This window comes from Miniopterus schreibersii, assembly GCF_964146895.1.
Source record: "Miniopterus schreibersii genome assembly, chromosome: 2".
Classification (NCBI taxonomy): domain Eukaryota; kingdom Metazoa; phylum Chordata; class Mammalia; order Chiroptera; family Miniopteridae; genus Miniopterus; species Miniopterus schreibersii.
In genome coordinates, this window is record NC_138102.1 from 150,335,000 (window position 1) to 150,350,514 (window position 15,515).

The 15,515-nt window shown below is 34.8% G+C and overlaps 1 protein-coding gene across 1 annotated transcript in view; it reads left to right on the forward strand.

Moving 5' to 3' along the window:
- ABCD2 (ATP binding cassette subfamily D member 2) overlaps positions 1–15,270 on the forward strand; it is a 51,693-nt gene extending 36,423 nt beyond the window's left edge. Inside the window, exons 8-10 of the mRNA XM_081128893.1 lie at positions 975–1,059; positions 6,402–6,527; positions 11,695–15,270. Coding sequence (XP_080985019.1) covers positions 975–1,059; positions 6,402–6,527; positions 11,695–11,914 — 431 coding nt within the window. The 3' untranslated portion in view covers positions 11,915–15,270. The remainder of the gene's footprint in view (positions 1–974; positions 1,060–6,401; positions 6,528–11,694) is intronic.
- The last annotated feature ends 245 nt before the right edge of the window (positions 15,271–15,515 follow it).

Here is a 15,515-nt window from a genome sequence, read left to right on the forward strand (position 1 = left end):
TTATTGATTTCAGAGAGAGGAAGGGAGAGGGAGAGATAGAAACATCAATGATGAGAGAGAACCATCAATCGGCTGCCTCCTGCACGCCCCCTACTAGGGACTGAGCCTGCAACCTGGGTATGTGCCCTGATCAGGAATTGAACTGGTGACCTCCTGGTGCATGGGACAGAGCTCAAGCAACTGAGCCATACCAGCCAGGCAGGATATGTTTTTAAATAGATAAGACATCTCCTGGAAGGAAAATGACACACAAAACTCTGCAATTTGGTTTTTCATATAAAAAATATTCTAGATACATTTCTATATCAGTATGTATAGAGCTAACCTATTTTTTAAAAGTAGAAGCATTACTTTTTGAATAAATATCCACCAGAAAGTCAGTAATTGAAATGTGGTAAGAGATGGCATAAATAAACTGTAAAAGCATGAAGACAGACCAGCATCTAAATCCCGACTCTGATATCTAGCTGTGTAAAATTAGACATGTCAATTATTCCATGAGTTTCAGTTTACCCATCTATAAAGTGCAACTAATAATATATACCTTATAAGGTTGTGGAATATTAATGAGAAAACTCATAGAAAGTGCCAGGCACATGGAAGCCATTTACATTCATTCCTGTCCTACCCTTTGTAGACTTGGCAACAGGCCTATGCAAATTTATTGGTTTCTGTCAACACCCTGAAAAATAAGTATAACTTTACCAACTCTTTGGAGATATTCAAAAACAAACAAATTTTAAAAGTGTCAGCATTTAGAATTCTTAGGAGGTAAAAGGAATTATTACCATTAAAAATATCATATCTAAAACAAAATGCTTATACATGTTGCCCTCTAGTTTATCCAAGGATATGTTCTGTAAAATACCAGAACTTACTGTGTTCATAAACTTGCCAGAATCACTTGTCCAAAACTGTGAAAACTGTCACATTAAACAAATGCTTTATCAAATATATATCCTTATTTTTTTAAGGATGGGATGCTGTCATGGACTGGAAAGATGTCCTATCAGGAGGTGAAAAGCAAAGAATGGGCATGGCTCGAATGTTTTACCATAAGTAAGTATGCTAGTCTCAGGAATCTACTATTCCATTGTTGTAACCAAAAAACCTTTGGACAAGATTCCATGTCCTCATCTTTAGTTTAAAAATATCTTACTGAAAAATGAATGCTTAGACTTTATAGTTTAAAATTTTTTTAAGTTGCTTTTTTATGTGACAGAAATATCCAAGCCTTTTTTCTATTTTATGATGACTAATGTTAGATTACAAAATTAGGTTTTCATGTATTCTAAGTTTGAAAGTAGGATTAGTATTAATTTTAAACTGTGAAGAATAGGAAACCACTATTATCCTGTTGTGAACACAGTAGGTAGACATTCAGTAATATTTCTGAATTAAATTGTTAAACCCAAATAAATAAACTTTTCAACCACTCAGTAGCCTATTAAGTTTAATAATGCTCTTCTCCTGGAAAATCAGACATATCCTATGGAAAAAGGAACTAGCCACCATAGGTCTTAATGGACTGAGATAAAAAGAGATTCAGAAAATAATTTCTCATGATAAAACTTTTTTTATTTGCAAACAGCTTCAGATTCACAGCCTTTGGAGTTCAAAGATACCAGGCACAGAACACTAGAAAGAAATAATAAGGCTATTCTGATTTATTCTTCTTGTCTGTCCTATTCTTTGAAAGAGACATCTTTTTTTCCTTAGACTTCTGGCAATGAGTACCTGAGTTTTATGCAGAGCAGGAGGTTATCAGAAAATATGTTACTTTTTAAAAATTTTTATTTTTATTGCTGACAGTATTACAGGTGTCTCCCACTTCCCCTCTTTGTGTTACTCACTTTTAGTACTTAACATCTTGGTCAAAAAGGACCAAGAATTACATGTATGAATGCATGAATGGGCCACAAACTGAGGCAGACACGATTCCTGAAGGACTGGAGTGGGAAGCATTAACAATTTTTTTAAATATGCTTTTATTGATTTTTTGGAGAGAGGAAGGGAGGGGGAGAGAAAGAAACATCGATGTGAGAGAGAGACATCAGTTACCTCTGGTACACACCCTGACCAGGATCGAACCCACAACCTGGGTATGTGCCCTGACTGGGAATTGAAGCAGCCACCTTTTCACTTATGGGACAACGCTCAGCCAACTGAGCCACACGGGCCAGGGCAGAAGCATTAATACTTTTGTGGAGAATTTAAAAAGCTGATAAAAAAGAGCAGAAATATATCGAGTAAGCCTCATTAAATACTTGACACCTAGTTGGCCCACACTTAGTAATTTATTGGCTATGCATTATAAAACAACAACAACAAATTTTCATTATGGAAAAAGACATCAAAACCTCATTAAAGAAGAAAAAATTATAAGATGAACACCATATTCCCATTACACTGATTCAGCAAGTCTAATATTTTGCTATATTTGCTTTATCTAATTTTTTTAAGCATTTTAAAGTGAATCTCAAACATTGTGACATTTTTTTCCTTATACTTTGGCATCAATCTCTGAATTCTTAGGATATTTTCTTACATAATAACATACCGTACTCATACCTAATGAAATTGATAATAACCATTTAAAATCATCTAATTCATATTCAAAGTTTGTCATTGGAAAAAGCACATATCATTTAAACAAGTCCATTAAAATATAATTATACATTCATTTCGTAAAAGTAGAAAATTTAGATAATTATAAAGAAGAAAAAATATCTGTTGTCATTAACTATAATGCTTAAATTTTTGGAATAGTTTCTTCTCAGTCTTCTTGGTACACAAAAATTGCTCATCATCTTGATTTTTAAATGTAACTATTTTCATAAAGTATATTAAAATTTGTATCCCTCGTTTTATGTGCATTATTACATAATAGCTAGCCAGGGTTTCACAAAAATTATTATGATGGTAAAATTTTAGGTACCTAATGCACAGACCTTAAGTATACGTTCAATGACTTTTGCTAAATGTATATAATACATTATGTGACCAACACCTCAATTAAGACAGAGAACATTTCTGTCACCCTAGAAAGTCCTTCAATCCCATTTCCAGTCAGATCCCCCTTAGATAATTTCTGTTTTGATTTCTATCATCATAAATTAATTCTTCCTCTTCTACAACTTCATATAAATTTAATCAGACAGTATGTATTAATTTTGTGTCTAGCTGTAATTTTTAGTGGGAAAAATTATTGTGCTAATAACATGGTATTTGTAATAATGTACATGGTTGGTTTAAGAATATGACAAGCTAAAAAAAAGAAAATGAACCAGAATTTGCTAACTTAGAATTTTCAGTGAAGTATATTTTGTAACCCCTTTCTCAGATGATGTGGTAAGATTCAAGCGTAAACTTTACAGTTGGACATTTATGACCAGCTGTTACCCACTATCACCCTGAATCTGTTTGAACCCTGTCTGTAAATATTCAGTAATGTGATCACCAGCATAGTTGGTGAAATGTAATATGATGGAATGTAAAATGTGACTGCAGATTTCTCACTGCATCAGTTTGTTAATAAAATAAACTGTGTAATAGAGCAAGAGGCATTAATAAAAGATGCCAACCCAAAGAGATTTCAAGTACCCATAACTTAAAATAAATAGTTGATACTTGTGTATCTAAAATACTTGGGATATAATATGAGACTGAAGCCCAGCTGGCATGTCTCAGCGGTTGAGCATCGACCTAGGATCCAGGAGATCGAGGCTCAATTCCCGGTCAGGGCACATGCCCAGGTTTCAGGCTCGATCCCCAGTCGGGGGCATGCAGGAGGCAGCCAACCAATAACTCTCCCATCATTGATGTTTCTGTCTTTCTCTCTCCTTCTCCCTTCCTCTCTCTGAAATCAATAAAGATATATTAAAATATATATATGAGACTGAATAAAGATCCAGTTACAAGTACAACAGTGGAAAGAAAATTTAGTGATCACAAAGATGATGAAGTTGTTGAAAAGCAGAATCTGTTGAGAAAAAGTAAAATGAAATGGAAATATTAAACCTAGTAAAGGAAAAGTATAATAAATGAGAAACTGCCTCAAAGGATTGATAAAAAGATTTGAATTGCAGTGTGAAATACTTCAACTAGATAAAAGGGAGAGCTTTGGCAAGGAGTATTAAGTATTAAAATTGTATACTCTTTTTGAGAGGATTTTTAATGTTTAAAGAATGATCAGTATAGTCCTGTCTTTTCCTTTTTTTTTCACCCGAGGATTTTTTCCATTGCTTTTCAGAGAGAATGGAAGGGGAGGAGGGAGAGAGAAAAACATCGATGTGAAACAGACACATCTCCTGGTTGCATCACTCACCAACCCACAGCTGGGGCATGTGCCCTTGACCAGGAATCTAACCTGCGAGTCTTCGGTGCATGGGCCGATGCTCTAACCACTTAGCCACACTGGTCAGGGCAGTATAGTCCTGTCCTGATGGGGATAGACTATCTTTGGCAAGGCTCACTCTTTTGATGATACACCAAAAGAAAAAGGAAGGAGAATCTGAGAAACCATATTATCTAATGTTTTACTTAGTTATATCAGTCACAGATTCCAGCTATTGCTTACTGTATTTAAGTATACGCACACATACTCAGACACAGCAGTCATGCCACAGAAACAAAAGTGTGCAATCTATCTTACATCTGCTAGACTAGGGGTTGCCATGACAACAGAGTGTAAGATATATACATTTTTTCTAATTCTAAAATGGCATCTCTTCTTTGTTTAGCTCAAAGCACTCTGAAAAATAAGGCACACTACAATAAGTAACTTTATTACTGGAGAGATTTCCAAAAGAGAAAACTACCCAAACCTATCTCTTTTTTTATAGTTGTATTAATTCTTTTAAAATATTAATGTAATTTAAAATTATAATTGACATACAGTATTATATTGGTTTCAGATGTACAACACAGTGATTTTACACTTACATACTTTACAAAGAGATCACAACAATAAGCCCAGTAACCATCTGTCAACATACAGTTATTACGACTTCACTGCTCATGCTGTACATTATGTCCTTGTGACTTATTTTATAATAGAAGTCAACTCTCTCTCTTATACTTCCTTTTCTTTTCCCTCTCTTCCACTTAAAAAAAAAAATCATCCATAAAACAGGGATCAACTCTGAGACAAAAAAGCAATGCTTAATACTTAAACCAGAAGCAAAACTGCATCTCTTGTCATGGGGAACCTGCAGTGATCTTTTAGTTCTTTGCATGGAGAGCAGTTCTTAAAGTCAAATGGGGTGTTAAAGTTGCCTTTGACTCCTGCGTCTATTAGCCTTGATACTCTCCATCCCCCGCCCCCATAGGTAATGATCTGATTAAAAAGCAAATCCATCATAGAAAAGACATTTACAGTGCTAAGTAATTATTTATGCTGAATGAGAAATTACTTGGTTTCAGTTTTTATCTTTTCATTGTCACTTATTAAAAAAACACACAACAGAACATCTTTATGGAAGAAATTGTCCTGGTAAATACTTGATACTGATTTTTAGCCCTGAAGGAAATAATAGATGACAGTGCATGACTTCATCTTTGGTCCTATTAACAAAGCTAAGTCATGTTGCTGAGTATCAAATACATACCTAACGTCCAGACAGCTTTGAAACAAGACAGGTAAAGGAAGAAGAAAGGTAAGAGTAGGGGGGTAAGATGAAAGCAAGAGAGTAAGCAGAAGAAATTGGTGGTGATAGGTGTCTCTGATAGTAGTAGAAAGTCATTTCCAGAGTAAAAATTGAGCTAGAAAAAAACAAGATTGTTGAGTACAATAAGAAAAATATTTACTGATTTTTTCCCCCTAAGAATTTGATTGTGAAGCATGGTTACAATGTTACCAAGTTAAATACCTACTCTAAACATGTTAGATTAGGCATACTTCCTTTTGCAGGATCTTACAGCGAGATTCCATTAATAGTGAGTAATTAGGTACTCACATTGTTGATAAAATTATCTTCTTAGTAAATCTTTCTAACAGGGCTGTGGTTTGTTTGACAGTTAGCTACTGTCATGTATTTTTTATTTAATTATTTGGAACCTTGCCACCAAGAATGAACCTGCCTTCTGCAGAAAATGCACTTCAAGACCAGCCTCATCCTTCCTATGCCTCATAGTTATGATTCATCTGTCTGCATAGCAACAAAGTTTATTGTATTGTGAGCAGGCTTCAGAAACATATACTTAAAATTTAAGAAGAATATCATATTCTAATCCAAAGAGGGGGTGATGTTGACTGCTCTTTTGCTTTATCATTTATCACTTTCAATATATCATAGACTGTTTTGCTCCTTTAAAGTTAACATCACAACTCATGTTGTTCAAATAAAGACTTCTCATTCAGATAGGAAAATGATTAATTTATTTGTGTTTATTTTTCAAAGACCAAAATATGCATTGCTGGATGAATGTACCAGTGCTGTCAGCATTGATGTTGAAGGAAAGATATTTCAGGCTGCAAAGGGGGCCGGAATTTCCTTACTGTCCATAACTCACAGGCCTTCTCTTTGGTAAGTGCAATGCAAAGTTGTGATCGATGGTTTTTCCTTATATTTCTTAAAGAATGGCTTTTCTAAACTTTTCACTATAGAGCAGAGCATAGGACAGTTCACTTACTTTCTACCTGTATTTCTGTTAAGTTGACACTAGTAGTTTAGATACCCAAACCTAGCATTAATGTGCTATTGGAAAACTATCACCACATTCCAATAATCCTTAAAAGAAGTAGAAAAATTTGGTGATTTTTTAAAACTGAAAATATTCATAATTTCATAGCGTGTACTAGGAAAGAATATACAGGAGTGAGTAAAGATGTAGGTTTATAGTTGTGAGTACATGAAACAGTTTATTCCTTCGAGTTAATAAAACTATTTTATAATCATAACCTGCATGTCTTTTTCCGTATGAACAGCTATAAACCTACTGTTATAAAATCTTTTTAGTTCAGTCTTCAAAATCCAGGAAAATGCCAAAATTGATATTGCCCAAATGATTAAGTTGAAGTAAACATAGGGAAAAAAGCTTGTGTTTTGTTTTGTTTCAAGGAAAAAATGAATGAAAATGTTTTATAAATAGTACCTCATGAAAGCCTAATGGGATTTCCCATTTTTTAAAAATGACATCATTTTTACCATTCCTCTACTTTTTTTTAATTATATTAGAGAAAGAGGAAGGGAGAGAAGCATCAATGTGACAGAGAAACATTGATTGGTTACCTCCCGTATACACCCCAACTGCAGATCGAACCAGCAATCTAGGTATATGCCCTGACTGGGAATCAAACCCGCAACCTTCAAATGCATGGGACAATGCTCCAACCAAGTGAGCCACTCTGGCCAGGGCCACTCCTCTACTTTTCCATTGATTCATCATCATAGTAGTTGCCAATTCAGATTCAGCACCTATTCTGTTCCAGGCTCATTTTCTTTAAGCCTCATAACTAAGGAGTATAGTAGTGTAATTATTCCAGTTTAACAGAATCAGGGATGACAGAAACAGGTCAAAAAAACTCTTGAACCCTTTCTGGTATTGACTTGTCATTTACAGATGTGCTTCCTAATTGATCACATGTTGAGATAACGTGGAGTTATCTCTTAGTCCTGGTGTTGCCTTACCTCTGTCAGTGGATTCATTCTGCTATCTTGTCATTCAGTTCCTTATTCAAGTAGCCCAAAGAGGCATTGGAAGTAGTCAGCCATTTTTCTCAATTAAAGGAACAAATAGGTTGCTGTTTTTAAGACTATTTTTTAGAGCAGTCTTAGGTTCACAGCAAAATTGAGAGGAAGGTACAAAAATATCTCATATACTCTCTGTCCCTATACATGCATAACCTCCCCATTGTCAGCCTCACACACCAGAGTGGTACACTTGTTACAATTGATTAACCTATATTGACACATCATTATCTCCAAAGCCCATAGTTTACTCCTACAGTTCACTCTTCGTGTTGGACATTCTATGGGTTTGGATGAATTTATAATTACATGTATCCACCATTATAGTATTATAAAGAATATTTTCATTACTCTAAAAATCCTCTGTGCTCTGCCTGTTCCTCCCTCGCTTCCCCTAACTCCTAGAAACCACTTTCTTTATAATGTCTCCATAGTTTTGCCTTTTTCAGAATGTCATATAGCTGGAATCATACAGTTTGTATTGTAGCCTTTTCAGTTGCTTTCTTTCACTTACTAATATGCATTTACATTCCCTCCATGTCTTTTCATGACTTGATAGCTCTTTTTAGCACTTAATAGTACACCATTGTGTGGATTTACACAGTTTATTTATCTATTCACCTACTGAAGGACATCTTGGTTGCTTCCAAATTTTGGCAATTATGAATAAAGCTGCTATAAACATTCATATGCAGGTTTTTGTGCAGACATATGATCAGTATCAAGAAGTGCAGTTGCTGGATTGTATGGTAAGAGTATGTTTAGTTTCGTAAAAACCTGCAAAACTATCTGTCCAAGTTGCTGTACCATTTTGCATTCCCACTAGTGATGAAAGAGATCTCCTGTTGGTTCACAGCCTCGTCAGCTTTTGGAATTGTCGGTGTTCTAGATTTTGACCGCTCTAATAGGTGTGTAGTGGACAGATAATTTTTTAAGCAAATAACAAAATCCATAATTTTATACCCTTTAACAAGAAAAATGTTTTTAGCTACCCACACTACATTTACTCATGAAACTAAAATTATTTCAATTCTGCTTTATGAATTAGCTTAGTCAATTTATGTTGTAGAAATCTATCATTTATGATTACCCTTTCTCCCTAGATGAAATTCTTATTTTCCCTGAAAAGATTTCAGAAGAGGGATTTCTCCCATAACAACAAATGGGTACTTTTTGTTTGTAAAGATTAAAACCAATACCAGTTTCAGAAGTGGGCAAAAATTATAGAGGCTTATTAAATTATTTGGTTCCTCAATAGAATTATAGCTTTTTAAATTACCACTTTCCTCATTGTGCAGGTAGTCTGCCGATTATTACCAATGAGCCTCAGTTGATATAGTAGTTTCTTTTAATTTCCTCTAAGATAAACCCGGAAATATTATTTTAGCCCATAATCTGAAACACACCTTTAAATCTCAGCTCATGAAAGATCTATACAGTTTCTTCCTTCCGTGTAAAAATCAAACAATCTTGTAGGACTGGAGTAATGAGCCTGACCTTTCTGATACATTAGAGATGGAAGTTGGCCAAGATCTGAACTACCACATCCTAGAATTGCTCCTGGTTATAGATCCAAGGTTAGGAATGCCCAAGAAAAGTTGAGAATGAAATAAACAAAATGATATTTTAACTATTATTTCTCTTTCTCGTATGACAGTCCTTCCTTTGTTTTTCCATTATTTTTATTTTAGGTCTCATATTGTCATAGCAGCATTTTCACTTTTTTTACCCCTTGACATAGAAATACATTGTTTTCTATTTAATTTTTGTGAGGTCCCACCTGTTGGGAGGTCAAAGCTTTGAAAACTAAAAAAACTTAAATATAGCAGATGCTCAAAAGCATGTTTGAAAGAGATCATTAACCCCCGTCATGTGTTAACAAACACATGAATTTCACCCTTCACCTTGAGAGTGATTTTAGTCTTTCAGACATAGTTTAACCTAGCTGAGTTTTTTCCATCTTACAGCATGTTAAAACCATCCAGCCCCAATGGGATGAAACCCAAATGCCTGTCATTGATGAATAGGTCAATAAAACGTGCAGTAACATACAGCGGAGTATTGCTCAGCCGCAGAAACTAATGAAGTACTAGCACATGCTACAACTAGATGAACTTTGAAATCATTTTGCTAAGTAAAAGAAACCAGTCCCAAAAAGGCATATATTGTATGATGCTGTGTATAGGAAATGTCCAGTACAGGCAAATCCATGAAGAGAAAGATTGGTGATTGGCAGGGGCTGAGCAGAAGGGGAAATGGGGAAAGTCTGCTAATGGGTATGCGGTTTATTTGGGGGGGGGGGGGTGAAGAAAATATTCTGGCATTGCATAGTGGTGATGGTTGCATGAGCTTGTGAATATACTTGAAATCACAAACTTTACACTATAAAGGAATGAAATTATGGTTTCTGAATCATATCAATTAAATAAACAAAACAAAACAGAAGAGCACCCAGCTGGTGTGGCTCAGTCAGTTGAGTGTCGTCCCATGCACCAAGAGGTCTCTGGTTTGATTCCCGGTCAGGGGACATGCCTGGGTTGCTGGCTCCATCGCCAGTGGGGGGCCTGCAGGAGGCAGCCAATCGATGTTTTTCCCTTTCTCTCTCCCCCTCTCTCTAAAAAAGTCAATAAAAACATTTTTTAAAAAACACATAAAAGCTACTAAAATTAAGCCCACTGATCATAGTAAATAATGACAGGTGAGAGCTTAGAGGGGGGTAAGAAGTGAGAAAAACTGTAAGGGAAAGCCAGAAAAAATGAGGACACATAAGAACATGGACCACTTCAGCATAGTGATAAAATTCAGTGGCTCAGCCATGTGAGGCCAGTTCTGCCAGCATTACTATCTCGAGGCATCCCCACAAATCCTAGAGACTGTTGACCTTAGCCTACCTGTAAGAAAAGATGGATTATCTGCTGTCTCATTAATAAAATCATCTCTGTACCTCTCTGAAGTTCCTAAGTATGAGCCTGAGCCATTCGAAGAGAGATTAAATTATATGGAGGCATAGAAGAATCTTTAAAATATTTCTATGAAGTTCATCTTTTTAAATGTCTAAAAATTTTAATTATTTTTTAAAAATATATATTGATTTCAGAGAGATGACGGGAGAGGGGAGAGAGAGATAGAAGCATCAATGATGAGAGAGCCATTGATCGGCTGCAGCCCGCAACCCGGGCATGTGCTCTGACTGGGAATTGAACCGCTCAACTGCTGAGCCACTCCTGGCTGGGCTAAAAATTGTAATTATTGAAAAATATTTACTTATGTAGAATAATTCATTCCCAAAGGATGGTGTATTAATGAATTGGTATTGTGTTTTCTTTATTTTTCTTAGTTTTTTCTGTATAAACTTTAAAATGTTTACTTTTCCCCCCTCATGCTGAGGATGCTCCTTTCCTTAGTCCCATTCTAAGTTTGCTTTGATATTTATCCAGGATTTATCCTGGGTTATGAAGATAAATTAAATAGATGCAGCAGCCCTAGCCGCTTTGGCTTAGTGGTTAGAGTGTCGCCTCACAGACTGAAGGGGCCCCAGGTTTGATTCGGGCTAAGGGCAGTACTTCAGTTGCTGGTTTCATCCCCTCCCCCCTCCCACATGGGGGAGGCAACCAATCCATGAGTCTCTCTCACATCACTGCTCCTCTCTCTCTCTCTCCCTCTCTCCCTCTCCCCCCCCCTTCCACTCTATCTGAAAAACAATGGAAAAAATATCCTTGAGTGAGAATTAAAAAAAAAAGTAGATGCAACAGCATGTTGCAATTCATATACATTCAGAATATGAAATAAATTTAACAAAAGCAATAGAACTTCCTAGAGATTAATGACTTTGGCGTAAAAAACAATCACAAATTTAACCTCTTGAGGGATTCTTGAAAATCATATGTAAAATAGGCACCTTACTTAAAATTTACTTTTGGAAATCAATTAGAATGATGAATCTATAACTAAAATAGCTTTTCACAATTATTGCTAATAATATTATTTCACTTTAATTATGCAGGAAATACCACACTCATTTATTACAGTTTGATGGTGAAGGAGGCTGGCGCTTTGAACAACTGAATTCTGCAATCCGTTTAACACTGAGTGAGGAAAAACAAAAACTAGAATCTCAGCTAGCCGGGATTCCCAAAATGCAGCAGAGACTCAATGAACTATGCAAAATTTTGGGTGAAGACTCAGTGCTGAAAACAATCAGAAGTGAAGAGAAAACATCGTAATTTGTTTTGACATGTTTTAGGAGTTCGTTTTTAGGTAAAGGCTCGGAGACACTCTGTTATAGTGCATGCATTGTGTTAAGCTAAGCACAGAAGGGGAAAAAGCAGCAAGAAATATTTTATAAGATTTTTGCATCAAGAAAATATATTACCTGACTTTTCAGAGGGAAATCAACAAATGCATTATGTAAGATTAGTCATTATAGCTTGTACTAATTCCTGGTGAAAGCCTAATTCACCTGTAAAACAGGATTTTCTAGATGAATTCATGACAAATACCCAGTTTATTATGTGTATGTGATGTGCCTAAAGTTCTTAACAAACATGGGAGGTATCTTCAGAACAGAACAACTTAAGAGCAGCATTTGGGTTGAAATCAGGTGCATAAAATTAGAAGTTTGAGTAACATTTCAGTCTATTCATGGTTATTAGGTTTAATAGCTAGAATTCAGGTTCATCATTGCAAGTGGTCAATTAAACCTGTATACAAAATAGCTGACAGTTTGATAAATAATTTAAATATGAAAAAATTCTTTTAATGGCAGTGGTCAAAAGGAAAGAGCATGGCTATATACGTATACAATGCCATATTTTTAATTTTAGGTTCTGAGTGTCTTAATGTGGGCACGTACCAAATTAGTTTTCATGAAATTCTTACATATTTGTTAATAAATTCCTTCATTTTAAAAAGAGAATTGCCAATACAGAAAAGGAGCATCCAAACAATGTTTGTCTCAGCTTGTTACTTTACTTGGCAGCATTATCGATCGCAACTTCTGTCCAGAAATACTTAGCTTGTTTTTGTGCACAAAGGAGGAGTCCACCACATTTTTAAAACAGCGATATTATTGTAGAATATAGGGAGGCTCTAAATCACAGTAGTAATAACACACAGTGGAACTTCATTTTATAGTTTACAGTTCTCATGTCATTTCATTTTCATCCTTTTGGCAATCTTTGGAGACAGATAGTGTTTTTCCTAGTTTGCTTCGAAAAATATTGACACTCAGACTTGCCCTAATTATGCAATTTGTGTAAAAACAGATCCAGGGATCAAATGAAGTTCCCCTCGTTCCCTAGTTCAGTGCTATTTCTACTACATCTGATCCCTGAAATCTAACTGGGCTACACAAATCAATAAAAGGTAGATGAAGTGTTGAAAAAAATTGATAATATTAGTGTTGTTATTTTGTTATTGTTTACAAGATATGGAAATTAAGTACAAAGTAGAAAAGACATTGGTCTGTGGTTTAAAATGAACCAAGGAAGTTAGCAAATCTTTCAGCAACTATGCACTCGTAATATTAACTTACCTCCACAGACAGCAATCAGAAGGGGAATTAATTGTGTTATAGGTAAATTTAATATATATTGAACATTATGAGAAAGAATCTGTATAGAATAGTTGTAGGAAATAAGTCTTATCTATCCATGTGCCCTGGAGTTTGAAGTACAAAAGCCAGGCCTGGCATTTTCATCTTTTACTGTCTATACTGCTATGTTGATAGGCCAGAAAAATATGGGAGTGGCCAGTTGTTAGTGGGTTAGAATTTTATTTGCATCTTTAGACACAGTCATAATAGTTGCTAAGTCAGTGATTCTCAGACTTTTCAGGTGGTAGGGTGCCTGGAAGTCATTCATGATGATAGAAGGAGAATATGACATTTTCAATTCTGCCAGGCTAACTAGGACATTTTTAATGATCAATAAATGTAATTACCTTATGTGAAGGAATGCAATATAAAATCATAATCAGTACATCCAAGTTTTTCTTTTAGTATAGGTAGCTACTGTACTATTTATTCATTTGTCAGTTACTACTACTTCCTTTAGAAACATGAGGCAGGTATCAAAGGTTTAAAAAAATGCATGGAACTTAAACTTAATAAAAATTATCCATTAATGATAACTTCTATGTTAGCAGTTATCCAGTTTATACTGAGAAATCTGGGACAAGTGTCTTAAGTTAAATTTTAAGGGAAAATGAAAAGTCCTCATTTGAAACATATGCATAATTTTCATGCCTCAGTTTTCATAATTTGGAAAATAAAGCATTTAGGACCCAATACATTGTGTTTTGAAATTTTGAAAAGAATGCCAAAACAACTATTAGATTTGTAATTAGCCCTTATTTAATATATCCTACCAATGAGCTGAAGTAAATAATGTACAGGATTTATAGTGTATAGGATTCAAGGGTGTTTAAAAATTTTGTACTAAAAACTATACACACTGTAATTTAAATGTCAAAGTTGTAAGAGGAACATGTTTTCCCTGAACTTTTTTCTGCTTATTTATTTTCTGAATTTTTTTCCTGGACCATATCCTCTAACTTGGAGGGGGGAAATATCTGTGATTTGAATTTCTATTTATGTACTATACAACATACGTCATATTTTACTATTCTTATATTTTATAAAAAACATGAACAATATTGAGAAACTAAATAGCCATCTTTGAATATAACAAGGAACAGATGAGGAAAGGAAAAAGAAAGGATACTTCAACTTTCAAACTACTTTTAAACCACTTTTAAACTATTTGCCCAAACTATTGACTTCTAGTTTTGTTTGTTTTGTTTTGTTTTGTTTTTTGTCAAAGAAAGCTACAAGTTTCTGAAGCTTGATTTTTAATGTGCATTCTTTTGGTTAAATTTTAAACTTGGAAAATAAGTTGCATTTTGTGAAAACATTGCATTATATTTCTGCAGCATGTAGTGTTTTGCCAAGCATGAGTTTAAAATAGTGCGTGCTCTTGCAAACAAGATACTGTGTAAAAATCCCTTTCCAGTAATCTCAAGGAGAATGATATATCTTGAAATTCAACCCAAGTTACACTTGTTTACAATGGGAATGGTTTTCCCTTGGTAGTAATTTGGTTTTTGTGTCAAATTTTGCTCTGCCAGTGAAGGTAAAAATGAACATGTTAGTTTTTCATTAGTGACTTTGGTTCCAAGTATAATTTCATATTTGGCAATAGGCTTTGCCTATTAAAATCTGTTTAGAATAGTTTTTTTGATTTCATAAGCCTAGGAAAATTTGTTACACACTGGAGCCCAAATCCAGAGAATGTTACACACTACTGATATGTGCAGAAAATGGTCGTGATTATTAAAGCACTGATTGAAAGAAATGCTTGTGATACTTTATGGGCAAAAATTCTCCTCATGTAGAAGGATAATTTCTACTTAGGTCAGAAATTCATTAAAGTACTTTCACCTAACCCAGGGTATCTACAGATCTGCTGATACACATTTGGGAATGTCACATATGTTTTAGAAATGGACTTGTACTGTTTGCCACATGAGAATTTTCAGGTGGATGTGTAAAGTATTTTTATTAAAAACAAATCCCTTCTTCATTGTTGGTGTCTTTTCTGATGACCAAGCACAAAACTGCTTTACAGTTTTTAATCTGAAATTTTCAAAACCAGTTACCTACACTTACAAGCAGGGGTTGTATCAATAAAAGCAAATGAGAAAAATGCCCTTAATGGTAAAAATCACTATGTAGCTAAACTAGAATGTGTCTGTGTGTGAATATATAGTCCCCATCCAACGTGCAGTTACTTGAGACCAACATTCCTTGTTAATTTCTTAAACATC